Source organism: Copadichromis virginalis, linkage group LG23 (assembly GCF_057382275.1).
Source record: "Copadichromis virginalis isolate Kocher_CV1m ecotype Utaka linkage group LG23, C_Virginalis_male_GT1.1, whole genome shotgun sequence".
NCBI lineage: Eukaryota > Metazoa > Chordata > Actinopteri > Cichliformes > Cichlidae > Copadichromis > Copadichromis virginalis.
In genome coordinates this window covers 954,314-968,256 of record NC_140639.1, presented here as the reverse complement: position 1 = coordinate 968,256, position 13,943 = coordinate 954,314, and the positions used below count along the sequence as shown (strand labels likewise).

Sequence of the window (13,943 nt, the reverse complement as noted above, 5' to 3'; positions counted from 1 at the left end):
TCATCATTTCATCGAAAAAACATGTTTTTGTAAGATTTAGAGCTAAATGTGGAAAAATGTTGCTGTTAATTTCGGCATGTTTCCGTTTACAAACGGCGCCCCATAGATCTGGTCAGTCTGGCATTAATTGTGGACATGCATTTTGTCACTGGTTTGTCTATTGGCTCCAGCTTTCCAGCTGTCCTCTCATCCAAAGACTGTTATTTCAGACAACAGAAAACAACATGGCAATAGCCACAGGCTACCTTACAACCATAAACTGTGGGTGCACATGTCCATCTCTTTTAAATGAGAATCCCCCCGATGAACAGAGCACTAGCAGAAATCCTTGTGGTCATGTCCCTCTGAGGTTTGCTTGTGCAGCCTGTTTTTCATCTACATTTTATTTATTTTTGAGCACCCCGTTATGGAAAAGAAAGGTGCCCGGTCCATCCACTTTAATTCCTGCAGGCAGTTCCCATAGCTCTGCAAGAGGCCTCATGACAAGCGACTCAATTGACAGGAATGCAAGTGTTTCTTTATGGGCTTCCAGACCGTAGAGTTTCCTCATAGAACTGGATTATTTTAATTTATTGCCCACTAGTCATTTATAGCTACTATCCATGAAAATGACGTGAATGTCTGGATAAATCTATTCATATTTAAAATAGAACAGGGACGAAGCAGCGTTGAGAAGAGAGCCAGAGAAGAACTAATAACTGAATTAAAGTGGTGTATAAACATGCGAAGAAACACAGTGCATCATGGGAATCCCAGCAGCCTGGCTGCCTGTATCATAACTAAGGATTCCTTGGTTTGTTTAACAGCTTTAAACAAAACTTTTAACGAAATGTTTGATAAATGTAAAGAATATTTGCTGTATAACCTTTAAATCGGAATTCACTTTGTGGTGAACGGTGCATGAAGCCTTTCTAATTATTATTATTATACTTTTATAATATTGTCCTGTGAGCTCTCTGGGTTGTATGTCTGAATGAAGGTGCTCTAAAACGGTACAAAAAACCATTTATTTAATAAACAATGAACCCAAAATACATTTAATCATTACCTAAAACAAAACAACAGTTAAACAGGCGTGTAAAAAACACGATTTAGCCCTTTGTTCCTGAGTGGTTGAATTTTTATCATTTGCTCTAAGAGGTGATGAGTCTCATTTACATGCTGAAGAGCATTCCTATGAGTTGGGTCCAAAACGTTTCTGGATGCATTTGATGGATAAATGTAAAGATGAAGCTCGGTATAGTTTTAGCTTCGGCTGCCTGTCGAGCAGTCAGCAGCTAACACTGACTGAAGTGGCTTTGTGTTCAGGACTGCTCCTTTATTTCTCTTTAAAAACAATAAGTACATGCTCTCACAGCGGTGACCTGCTATTACAGACTTGCTCTTGAAACAGAGCATCAACCCAGTAGTTCCATTAAAGCTGTTGTCTTTGTATGTGTGGTGAAGTATCCGTGGATTTTCCTGTCCCAGTCTGATCCTTAAGGCCATGTTCATGGTCTTTTCTGATTACCAAGATACAGACAACAAAGAGCAGCTTACATAACAAAGTTACTGCACTGCAGTATTCAGTACATACTCGGTGTTCTGCAGTTTCCATCAGGATGGCAGGCAGCAGGAGGGCACAGTGCTTAGTGTAGAAAACATCAAGCATGGAGACAGCTGAGGTATTCAATTATTTTATTGTCCACACAGGTGGTTTGTCCAACGTGAACAAGCATCAAGGCAATGATGAGGAATGTCACACTCACTAAAAGTTCATCTAGATTATATGTGTCACAAGTCCTTAAAATAATAACATGTTACATATATTTTGTATAGAGCGCTTTGAGTCCATTTACCAAATATTTATCAGCAGAGAAATCAAATTAATTTAGTGTAAAATGTGGATACGATGCTTTTATGTTAAAAGGACCAGCTGACAGCAGAAGGCCACTGTGGTGAACACTGTCCTGCAGCAACACATCTAAAATATTCACATGCACATGTTCTTATTGCCAAACTTTAGAAGACCAACTATTCCCCAAAATATGGTAAATGTGCGGGCAGCAGAATCAGGCTGTGACAGACGACACGATGGCGGCCGACAGCTTTCCATGTGTCTGCACAACGCTTCGTCTCAGACGGACAAAACAGCAACGCAAGTGCAATCGAAAGGTTCTGGGAGTGTTCCCGTTACGTGTGGATGGAGCACGTCGTGGTCGTGTGCATCAGCTCACACGCTGCCATCAGAAATAAAAACGTCATGTTAAGAACGTCTTTATTATTAGGAAACGTTTTGGCCTGAACAAAATGTGTCAACATCAAAGTGTTTCCTTTCCCTGTTCTCGGCTCCGTTTTTATGTTTCTGTGACTTTGTGACCTTCAAAGCCAACTGAGGACAAAACCTGCAAATTATGGCGAGCTCTGCGGCTCTTCGTGGACCGCCCCGGCTTCATTTTACTAAAGGGCATTTACTGGCAGTAGTCTGTAACTCATCCCTGTTGAATGAAAACAAATGAAAAAGTAAATGATAAAAACACGCGGAGTCATTATTCAGAGACATGTTGCACAACCAACATCAGGAGTGCACGTATTTTTGTGACCAGCGCCAGATGTGCCTCTAAAAGTTTAACTGCAGACCTCAGAAGCAGCACTTTGGGCATTCAAAATAAATAAATATACATCCATTAAAAAGCTGACTTCCAGGGAATGTGTCAGGCATGGCAGGAGAAGAGGAACAAAGCAACTACTTGGAAAAGGACGGCGGCCAAATTTAAACGGGTCACAGTTTTCACTTTCTTACGGGCTCAGGCTCTGAACCTTTCGATCACACTTTTCTGTATCCACTGTCAAGTTCGTACGTAATAAAACCGACGTGAAATAAACCAGAAGAATAACAAAAGCAAACTGAAAACAGATGATCGCTCAGAGAATAGGCTCCGTGTCATTCCAGCTGACACATGCATCCTTCCACCTGCAAGAAGAGCAGACTCGTCTATTACAGCTTCAGAACTCGTTACAGGATTAAAAGGAAAAGCAAAACATGTCGAAACATTTTATGGTTGTTTCAGGGATCTGTCTGTATGACGGCTCTCACCTTGTTCGGATGCAGAGCTCCAGAGGAGGAGTGAGGTCAGTATCCACCTCCTGACTGCTCTGGGACAATCTGCCGACCGCTAAAAGTAAAAACATTTTTATTTCGCAGCTTTAGGAACACTCAGAAGCAACGACTTGAAAAATCTGACTGAAAACAGGTCACGATTAACCCAACACATTTTAGACGTCATGTAAGGCAGCGGTCTCCAACCTTTTTTGCGCCACGGACCGGTTTATGCCCGACAATATTTTCACGGACCGGCCTTTAAGGTGTCGCGGATAAATACAACAAAATAAAACCAGTACCGGTACCGAAAAAAAGAAGATTTATTCATAACACACGTGGAAAGACCCAGGAAAACCGAGTACACGATAAAAACGATGACAAAATAACGCTGAAAACCGATAAAACCCTGAAAACCAGACATTTCACACCCGAGCCTCTACTCTCGCGGCACGGTACCAAACGACTCACGGACCGGTACCGGTCCGAGGCCCGGGGGTTGTAAGAAGACAGACTGGACACACGGGGCTGCAGACAAAGACAATCAGATAAACGATGCTACGTACAAACAGTGAGGCGGATCTCCTCCTGCTGGTTGGCCAGTCCATCGAAATAGTAGAGGTCGAACTCCGTGCCGCCGCCCTCGTGGGTCAACAGCTCCCTCTGCAGGCCAAACAGCACGCTGAAGTGGCTTTCACTGCACACCACCCAGATGGGGTAGCGTGGCGTCTTCAGGTAAGCTCCTACCTTAGAAGGAGAAAACCAATTGTCTTTGATCACATCAGCCATACAGAATCACTGAGTGATGCAATACGTGTACTGAAAGCAGCGCAGACATTACTGCTCTGTACGTAAGCCAAACCCATCTTAACCATTTATTCCCGACGACCTGATGTAAAGACGTCTCGTGTGTAAGACGCCAACGAAGCGAACTACGACAGAGTCGACGTAACAGGTCGCCGAGCAGAGCAGCAGAGGAGTGAAGTCAGACACAGATGGTGCTCCAAGACTTCATGAGTTTGGAAGCTCTGCACCGGCCAAAGAAACAACTACAACAGCTTTGAAGGATTTGGGTGTTTCTGGAGCTTTTGGTGTCCCGGGTGTGCACAAAAACAGCTGAGCCGTGACGCAAACCCATATCCCCCTTATTCAAACTTTTCAACTATGAGAGGAAAACCCTGCTCACCTCAGGGTGTGACCTGACCAGACAGTCTGTGAAATTCAGCCCCAGAATAATGCTGGTGGCCTTCCCGTCTGCGTGGACGGGGACCAACTGGTCAGGAGTTCACTCATTTACCAACACGCTACCAGTTATTACGAAAAATCCAGTTAAAAATGAAGATTTTTGAGTACTGGTTTCCAAATGCTGCGGCACATACGTTTACTTGAATATCATATAGATTCTATAATAGTTTAAGAATATACTTGTGGCGATGCTCCCATCATCAGAGTGAACAATGGGCCTGAAGTCAGGGCTTGTCGGTGTAACATGAATCAAACTGGGATGTGGTCTGTTAGAGGCTCGGTGTTTCTCACCTTACAGATGTTATAATGTTCAAACAAGGACAGCAGGCCGACGTCGCAGTGACCTTTGATTCCTTTGAGCAGAGTCATGTTGCCGTTGCCCGAGTCCAGCTCCACGTCATCATCGAACACATTGGAAACTGCTCTGCCACACAGCAACAGGTTGACCAGCTCCTGGTGAGAAAACACACAGTTATTACTGCGTCGTGTTTCTGTTACCTCCTGTAAAGCTTAGACAGCGTGGCGCGTACTGTCAACACGTATGTTTAAAAACAACAAAGACAAAATGAAGAAATGTTCCTCTGACAGCAAACGGCGCAGAGAGCGAGCGGCCTCGGCCGAGGGGTTCATTGCTTTTTCACTGTTCAGTTAAAGAGTATTGTTTAGGATTTAGTGACACCTAGAGGCGAATCTTCCAAGCTACACTTCAAAGACACCTGATGTCGCACCATCACTGCAGATTCACAGCCCAGAAACACAACAACACTGTGACAGCTTTACAAGCAGCTTAGAAGCTGAAGCTAATGAATCTTCTTATATCCAACTAGCACAATACCTGTGTGCAGTACCCATGGGCTCCAATCAGCGTGGTGGTGGGCACATCCATATCTTCCTGTACTCTAAAGAAAGAAGAACCACATCATAGTTGTTTCACAGTCTGGTTCCAGCTACTTTGTTCTGCATAAAAGATGTTTTTAAAAAAGTACTTTTGAATGGACCGCGAGAGAACAGCAGACACAGTCAGCAGCACGCAGCCCAACATCCCAGGTTCAAACTGTGGGGAAAAAACAGATAAAAAGGAAAGTGGAGGATAAACGTTTGTGCCCTCGAGAGGGAAAAGGAGAAGAAATGTGCTTCTCTCACTTGCTCAACATGCTGCTCAAGGATCAACTCCAGATCTTTGAGGTTCTCCACAGTCAAACAGGTGATCTAGAACAAAGACAAGTCGTAAAACGTCAACAGAACAAAGTTACGGTTACGGCTCTGAATCTTACGTAAGTTTGACAAATATCATTTCATGAACCTCACCAGTTATCTTACATTCATTCTGATTAGCTTCAGTGCAAATATAAAAATGTGTACCTTTTCAAGCACCCCCTCAGATCTGTAGGGTCGAGCTGGGGTGAACTGATTTCTCCCTGAATTTCTGTTTCCAAACAACAAAACCACAGCAACACCTTCATAAACGTAGCGACACGAGAGCAGACTCACACCAACGCAGTTCCTAACATCTGCACAATATCTGCAGATACAACACCAATAAAACGGCTGTGTGCTTCAGTAAAACTGGAGATCTCACATTGCAACTGTGGCTTGCTTTTCCTCGCCAGCCCTCCACAAGATCTCAGCCAGAGCCAAAACGAGACACTTTCTCCTGATGCTGTTGGACGGTCTTAATCTCCTGAAGGGGGAAAAAAATCTCATCTGAGCGAGAAGCTCTCTGGTGATAGTACGGTTGAAACTGAAATACAGAAGTCACTTGCTGAACATCATTCCCCCGTGTGAAGTAACAGCTTTAGAAAGTGACTGGAATAAAGTGCTCGCAGGTTCATGCCATGAACTAAAGGGTGACTTACTGCAGGCCCGTGGTACAGCTCTCAGTGCTTTCAAACAGCAGTTTCTTAAGAACAAAGGCTTGAACAGACGCCAGAACTCCACAAGGACCTCCCTTAAAAAATTCAAAGCCACAATTAAATAAAGCCTGTGAAAATAAAAACAATTTAAGCATCCGGCTTGATTGAAATCACCTTTCTCTGCACAATCCCATATCGGAGGTCATGCGTGTCTGAGAATGTGAAACCCTGATTCCTCCACTCAATATTGAAACAATTTAGGCTGGATCCAAGAAGAAGTGTTTTTAATTCCTAGAGGGAATAAACGGAAAACAAAGACATAATCAAAGGCAACTGCAGAAAGTCTGCGCAGCAGCTTGAGAGAAACCCACCGTGGCAGTGCCCTGGTCCATCGGGCGACCGGCGAGGCTGTGTTCGGGTAAGGTTCCCCGCAGAGGGGCGTCGCAGAGTTCTCGCAGATCGTCATCATAATCCTCGATGTCATCTAAATAATTAACACAAATATATCCTTGAAAATCAAAAGTTAGGCACCGATTTGTTTTCAAAGGGCGAGAAACAATCAGTGAAGCCCCGGACCGCACATACAGAAAGTATTTGCCCTAAAATAAACTTTAATACTAGATGAAGACAGCCCAACGCCGTTTTTAAACGATGAGTTCACTTTTAATGGGAAAAGATTATCCAAACCTTAAACTAATAACTGCTTGTGCCACCAACAGGAATTTTGGACCCGTTTTTTGGCAGAATTGCTTTGATCCAGTCACAATGGGGGCTTTTTTTTGCAAGCCCCTTTTTGTTTAAGGTCATTCCAAAAGTATGATTGTTTGTTTTGCTGCCGGTGTGCTTCAGGGCTTTGTGCACTTGAGCTTCACAAACAAACGTATGATTAAACCTTCTCCTTCTGGATTTTATAGCAGAGAGCAGAATTTGTGGTTCCATCAATTACAGCAAGTCATTCGGGTCTTAAAGCAGCGAGGCAGCCATCTAACTAATGCTACTAACTCATCAGGGAGAGTCAGGGTGTGGCTGCTGACATCCACCTCAGCTTTCCCGAAAATGAATTAACCACGGGTAATTTATGAATAAAGAAGGTTTGGATAACTTTTAAAATCTGCGCTTTGCATTTACTTGGGTTATCACGCTCTAAGGTTAAAATTTGTTTGGTTTTCTGAATGCTTAGGTGTGACAAATATGCAAAAGAAATCAAGAAATCAATAATCAGAAAGGGACAAGCACTTTTTAACAGCCCTGTACTGCACAGCACTTACCCAAGACCATCGCAGACGCATCCAGATCAGCCACACTTGGCCTGGTCTTTGCTCTAAAAAAGAAAACAACGTGTAAATATTGAGAACAAAGCCTGGGAAAGCAGTGAGCATGAGGCCATTACTTATTATGTGGAGTCAAACAACTTAAAGCTATTTTACTTTGCTGTCGTCACCATGCTCAGTCTCACTCGCTCAAAGCTGTTTTCACTCGGTGTTCTCTGTGAAACGCTCAGCGCCTCGCGCCCCGCTCGTACACGGTCAGCTGAGCCGATTTCACTTCTGCTGCCTTGTAAACTTCCAGTCACCAAACGTCCATCCTGAGTGGGTCTGGTTTCCTCTTCTCCTCTGAGTAGCGGCTGGGACACCTTTCGACTGTTACGTTTTCTGTTTGATTCCTGAAAGGAGAAAGTGGAGGATTAACAGCAGATGAGCACGCGATCACATGTGTTTTTAGGCATAAAAGCTTTAGTACCTGGGGTACCGGTCCAACCAATATGCCTCTCCTAATGCGATTAGTTCTGCTCCTTTGGGTGGTCTCAGAGGTGGTTTTTTCTGGTTCTTTTTGGATTAAGCTCTTCTTGTCTTGGAGGGAATCCATCGCTGGATGGTCTTGTTGAACTCCTAAGTCAGGACCCCGGAAACCTGTCTGATTATTACTGGACTTTCTATCGTTTGCTGGCATCAGTGAAGCATTTGTAGCTTGAGAAGGGAATGTTGCTGTTATATCAAGCCTGTGAAAGACAACAGCATATTCATTTAAGCACATTATTACAAAAAAGAAAGTAAAATCAGTAGAAAATAATCACAAACGCTGCCTGTAAAATACCTCGATCTGGTCTGTTTGCTTGGAACAGAAGCCGGGCTGCGGTCCTCCTCTCCTCCATTATCCATCGAACTAGTTTGGGCTCTCCGTGGGGAAACCTCACTGCTCACTGGTTTCTCATTCTTTACTTGTTCAATGAGATGCTTTACAATAACCTCCAGTAATGTTTTCAGAGGGTTATTTTGAAGCTGCAGTGACAGAGAGATCAGCTACACACGTTACCTGTTGCGCACCACAGCAGTCACCTTGCAGCTTTAACGCTTACCTTGTTCTTCCTGTAGAGATCCTCAATGCTGAGAATCTGCCTCAGCTCCGACCTGTTGTTGATACTGGCCTCTGTGCGTGGATGCTCCTCATCCATGCAGGCAATAGTCCTCTTCAGCCCCTGAACAACATTTCCAACAAAAAACAAACAAACTGGGAATTAGTCTATTTATTTCCCCTCATATTGCGAAAGCTTGCATCTTGGTCGCATGCTCTCCCTCGTGCACTGCTGCTACGACTACATGCACGTTTTCTTATTTTAAATAAAGCAGGGCTGCTTACAGACACGCTCGCTGGACCAGAATCGCATCGACACAAGCTCGCAGCGGAGCTGCAGCTGGCTAGCTAGCAGTGTTAGCGGTTTGCACAGAAACGCTGTGATGGGCTATCAGTCTGAATTACCACACGTTAGCCGACTCACCTTACGACTCAAATACTCCCGTACAAGGGACGAAGACACCTCTTCGACTGAAGGGACCATGCCGAGGACGAGTCTGTCCGTGTTAGCATACATGATCAACGAGAAGCGGCCATGGTGTTAGCAAACAGCAGCGGGATGCTGCGCCGACAGCACTGAAGAGCTGAGTTAGCTGCTTATTGTTAAGGTCTTAATAAATCATAGCTGGGTACAGTTTAGGTTCAAACAGGGTGAAAAACATGCAATCTCCACTCGGTGTCGTGGGGTGTCCTCGCGGGGGCTACAGCTCCGTGAAACTGCGGCCCTTCCTGACCCTGTACGGCTGCGTTACCATGGCAAAGCTAGTCGTTCACGGACGCTTCGAGCTTTTTTGATGCCCTGGGCTACTTTAGCCTTGGTGCCCTTCTCTCAGGTTTGTGGGTACAGCTTCTATCCGGTACAGCTCGGTAGCACTGGATTCGACCCCCCCTTTTTTTTTTTTTTGAATTACGTTCGTTCAATTTGTGTAGTGATTTGTTCACTACACATGATGCAAATCTCCTGTTGCACCACATCCCAAAGCGGCTCTATAGATTGAGATGTGGTTACTGTGGAAACCATGTGAGTACAGTGAAGTCACTCATGTTCAAGAAACCAGTCTGGGATGATTTCATATCTAAATACCACAGAGATGCACCACAGATAATAAATTGTTACGGACAACAAACAGCTCAGGAGCTGCTGCTGAAATGATGTTTCATCCTTCATTTAAATACATCACCACTGTGATTTTTTAAATATTTGGTTCATGATCATTTCCCCTCCGTGACTGTTAAGTTTGGAGAAATCAGTGACAGTTTACAATCACACTATTTCAATTACCACACCACCCTGCCAACAAAGAGGAACAATGTGTGCTTGGAGATGAGAGAAGGTCTACATTTAAAAGAGAAATTGGACGATAGCTTGAGGGAAATAAAGGGTCTTTGCCTGGTTTTAGCAGGAGACTAATGTTGGCAGAATTCATATTTGGTGGTAGTCTGCCCTTTTCCTCGATTTCCTGCAACATGCTGTGGAATACTGGTGCCAAAATTGTCCAGAATTCTTTGTAGAATTCTGCAGGGAAGCCGTCTGGACCTGGAGCCTTATTATTGGGCATACTTATCAGGGCTTCCTGGAGTTCACTTGGCGTCAGTGGCGAATCCAGTTCCATTGCTTGACTATCTAGTAATTTTGGAAGAGTTACGTTGTCAAGAAACAGATCAATTTCATTTTTAGATGGGTTTATTTGTGGTGAGTATAAAGTTTCATAGAAGTCCCTAAAAATGTTGTTTATTCTTCCAGGATCATATATTGTGTTCCCCGATAAATCTTTAGCAGCACATATAGTTATTTTTTCTTTATTTATTTTTAGCTGGTTAGCTAGAAATCGACCTGATTTGTTACTGTGTTCAAAATTCTGCAAGCGAAGTCTTTGTATAAGGAATTGTGTTTTTTTATTAATAGTTTCATTTAATTCTAGTTTTGTTTTGCATATTTTGTTCAATGTTTCCTGATCTTGGTCGCACGCGTAGGCTTCTTCTAGTGATTTGATGTTTTTTTCTAATTCCTGAATATTTTTGTTTTCTTTCTTTTTGTGTGATGAGAAAGAAATTATTTTACCTCTCATCACAGCTTTCCCTGCTTCCCATAGAACAGAAGCAGATATTCCGGGAGTGTCATTAAAGTCTAAATATGAAGTCCATTCCTTTTTAAAGTATTTAATAAAGTCTTCGACTTAGTTTTAAAAACCTCCACAGTGCAGGTCTGCCTAATATCTTGAGGGAGGCTGTTCCACAGAAACTGGGCACGAAAGGTAAAAGCTCTCCAACTGTCTTTTTTCTGGCTCTAGGAACCTTTAGAAGGCCAGAGTCCTGAGATCGGAGCGCACGAGATGGAACATAAAGGTGTAAAAGGTCGGAGAGGTATGAAGGTGCCGATCCATTTAGAGCCGCGTAGGTGAGCAGCAGGACCTTAAAATCTGCTCGAACCTGACGAGGTAGCCAGTGATCTCAGAACAGGGTAATGTGCTCAAATTTCCCAGTTCTTGTTAAAATGCAAGCAGCTGCATTTTGCAACATCTGTAGACCTCTGAATCTTTTCTTTGGTAGCCCAGAAAGAAGAGCGCTACAATAATCAATACGTGAGGACACAAATGCATGGACAAGAACCTCTGCAGTGTCGCTTGACAAAACTTGTCTGATTTTGGCGATGTTCCTCAAATGATAAAAGGCGGTCTTTGTTATATTTTCTATATACTACTGTTTAAGCTTTTTCATTAATATGTAGCTAAATTATAAACAGAAGGAAAGTTAATGAAGTTCTGAGAAATGTGTGTGCTTATAAACGCTCGTTTAAGTGCGTCTGTTTCACCTCCTGCTGTGCACGAGGAACAATGTGTTCTAGGACATGAGAGACGACAAAGGAACAGACTGACCATGAAATAATCGTGTTTGCAGAAAAATATCTTAGAGCTTTATGTGACCTTGTATCTAATCCATGTGTCTGAAAGTGCTATGAAACTATGCTGGGAAACCCACGGTTCAAACAAGCTGACAGGACTGCTCTTCAACGTCCTCTCAGACTATCACAATTTTGCTTCTTCTTGCAAGAATAAAAGAAAAAGCTCTTTCAGCACATCGATCGGGGTCTCCATTGCCTTGGTTTTTATTAAAGTGGTGTCACCTTTGGATTTATCTGACATTCCGCTCCTTCAAGTCAGATCCTACATCCCAGCCCTTTGCCAAAAATAAGGAACCTGCAAATTGTGGGAGGCCTTGGGACCATTGCTGGATACCTTATTACTCCCACTGACCACAAATTCAAAAGACCTGTCCGACAACATTTGTGTTATCTGAATCTTATCCAATAAATTTACCAGGAAAATGTTTGATGATAAAATCAGACTTAAGTGTAATTCCAAGTGCAAAGGGAAAGCGAGCCATCAGGTTAGTGAACGAGAAGCTTGCTTGTTAAGTCATTGAAGTGCAGGGAACTTCTGCAACCCGATCCTCAATAACTTCTGATCTTTGCAGAAAAACCAAGACATAATTATGCCATTTAAGACAACTTAGCAACAACTATCAGAACTACATTGTACCTTATATTATAAACACAGATACCCGACCTGATTTAAATGATCAACAGATCAAAATGGGAAGCAAGCCACACACAAAGAGATGACGTCTGATGCACTGGGAACTACTTTGAGATAACATAGCCACATTTAACTGTAGAGAGCCTTATTGAGCCATGGGCCATGCTATGCCTAAACAAACAGGAGGGCTGGTACAAGGTTAGAAAGATTTCTATGTGATGCTGAGGAAGACAGCAAGGGTGTACGATGTGCTCTGCCCTTCCAACCTTTCAACTGCATTGGAACCAAAGAGTGAAAAATCACCCTGCTCCAACCAGACTGGGCCAAGCTCCAACTAAGTGATGTGCAGCAGCTGACCATTACTGGTTGTTGCTGTGTGCCGTGTCTTCAAGGACTGATTCAGAGAATTATTATTACAGCACTGATTAAGGTAGATTGCATAGATGATATAATTTTGTATACAGAGGTACCCATGATGGGCAGATGGTGGCCATGATGACACCAAGTTTTGGCGATCTATAGCTTTGTGTTTGGTTTAGCTCCTTTACATATGAACTTGGTTGTAGCTTTTCTTTTGCGTTTATTATATTTTATTTGCAGTCTGTTTGGGTTCTGGTTAATCTTCCGAGTTCAGTCATATTAAGTTGATTCCCTTTGTGATCCTTTTTCCCAGCCGTCGATGGTCCTTCGTCTCGTGTGTGATGTTCTGCTTTGCTAGCTTTGGTTCTTTTGTGGGTTCTGTTCAGCTGTGTTCCCCAGATGTTTCCACTCTGCTCTTACCTCATGTGTGTGTTTACGTCTTCAGTCTTCCTCTGTTCTTTCTCACATTGTTGTCATACGTGTCCTCACGCTGTGTGTTCTACGTTTCCTCCATAGTTCATGGCTTTCCATGTGAGGTATTATTACCCTTTATACTCATGTATTTTGATCTTCTTGATATTGTTTAGATAATAATAATAATAATAACTTTATTTATAAAGTGCCTTCAAACAAAGTGCTGTACAGCTATTTGACAGTAAGAAGATGAATAAATAAAAGAGATAAATAGCAGTACAAGTAAAAACAGTAAGAATTTAAAAACTAAAAGGCAAAGAATTAAGACCTGTAGGATAGGGTGAACAAACATGTCTTCGACTTAGTTTTAAAAACCTCCACAGTGCAGGTCTGCCTAATATCTTGAGGGAGGCTGTTCCACAGAAACTGGGCACGAAAGGTAAAAGCTCTCCAACTGTCTTTTTTCTGGCTCTAGGAACCTTTAGAAGGCCAGAGTCCTGAGATCGGAGCGCACGAGATGGAACATAAAGGTGTAAAAGGTCGGAGAGGTATGAAGGTGCCGATCCATTTAGAGCCGCGTAGGTGAGCAGCAGGACCTTAAAATCTGCTCGAACCTGACGAGGTAGCCAGTGATCTCAGAACAGGGTAATGTGCTCAAATTTCCCAGTTCTTGTTAAAATGCAAGCAGCTGCATTTTGCAACATCTGTAGACCTCTGAATCTTTTCTTTGGTAGCCCAGAAAGAAGAGCGCTACAATAATCAATACGTGAGGACACAAATGCATGGACAAGAACCTCTGCAGTGTCGCTTGACAAAACTTGTCTGATTTTGGCGATGTTCCTCAAATGATAAAAGGCGGTCTTTGTTATATTTTCTATATACTACTGTTTAAGCTTTTTCATTAATATGTAGCTAAATTATAAACAGAAGGAAAGTTAATGAAGTTCTGAGAAATGTGTGTGCTTATAAACGCTCGTTTAAGTGCGTCTGTTTCACCTCCTGCTGTGCACGAGGAACAATGTGTTCTAGGACATGAGAGACGACAAAGGAACAGACTGACCATGAAATAATTGCTGTGCAGAGAAATATTGTTGACTTGCATGT

The 13,943-nt window shown here is 42.9% G+C and overlaps 1 protein-coding gene across 3 annotated transcripts; it reads right to left on the bottom strand.

The window, feature by feature from the left end:
* Positions 1 to 1,660: 1,660 nt before the first annotated feature.
* mindy4 (MINDY lysine 48 deubiquitinase 4) lies at positions 1,661 to 9,511 on the bottom strand. 3 transcript variants are annotated; one of them, XM_085448824.1, is made up of 18 exons: positions 8,954 to 9,510; positions 8,534 to 8,653; positions 8,272 to 8,477; positions 7,918 to 8,176; positions 7,605 to 7,840; positions 7,446 to 7,498; positions 6,549 to 6,661; positions 6,352 to 6,468; positions 6,181 to 6,272; positions 5,904 to 6,005; positions 5,687 to 5,750; positions 5,468 to 5,533; positions 5,311 to 5,378; positions 5,160 to 5,223; positions 4,616 to 4,777; positions 3,646 to 3,826; positions 3,077 to 3,155; positions 1,661 to 2,953 (listed from the first exon to the last, which is right to left on the bottom strand). In XM_085448824.1, the coding sequence occupies exons 1-18, from the start codon at positions 9,044 to 9,046 to the stop codon at positions 2,905 to 2,907; spliced, it is 2,124 nt and encodes a 707-aa protein (XP_085304950.1). In that variant the 5' UTR covers positions 9,047 to 9,510; the 3' UTR covers positions 1,661 to 2,904. The 3 variants fall into 3 exon arrangements, with proteins under 3 accessions (XP_085304950.1, XP_085304951.1, XP_085304952.1); XM_085448825.1 differs by having other exon boundaries at positions 8,272 to 8,456; XM_085448826.1 differs by lacking the exons at positions 1,661 to 2,953; positions 3,077 to 3,155 and having other exon boundaries at positions 3,735 to 3,822; positions 8,954 to 9,511.
* Between the last annotated feature and the right edge of the window lie 4,432 nt (positions 9,512 to 13,943).

What these genes read in the sequence shown, in the direction of transcription:
- mindy4 (XM_085448824.1), bottom strand. Translation starts at nt 9,046, where the DNA reads ATGTATGCTAACACGGACAGACTCGTCCTCGGCATGGTCCCTTCAGTC. An exon ending in ATGGGATTGTGCAGAGAAAG is followed by an intron (nt 6,273 to 6,351) that starts GTGATTTCAATC and finishes GAATTTTTTAAG; the next exon opens with GGAGGTCCTTGTGGAGTTCT. An exon ending in AGCTGTACCACGGGCCTGCA is followed by an intron (nt 6,006 to 6,180) that starts GTAAGTCACCCT and finishes TTCCCCCTTCAG; the next exon opens with GAGATTAAGACCGTCCAACA.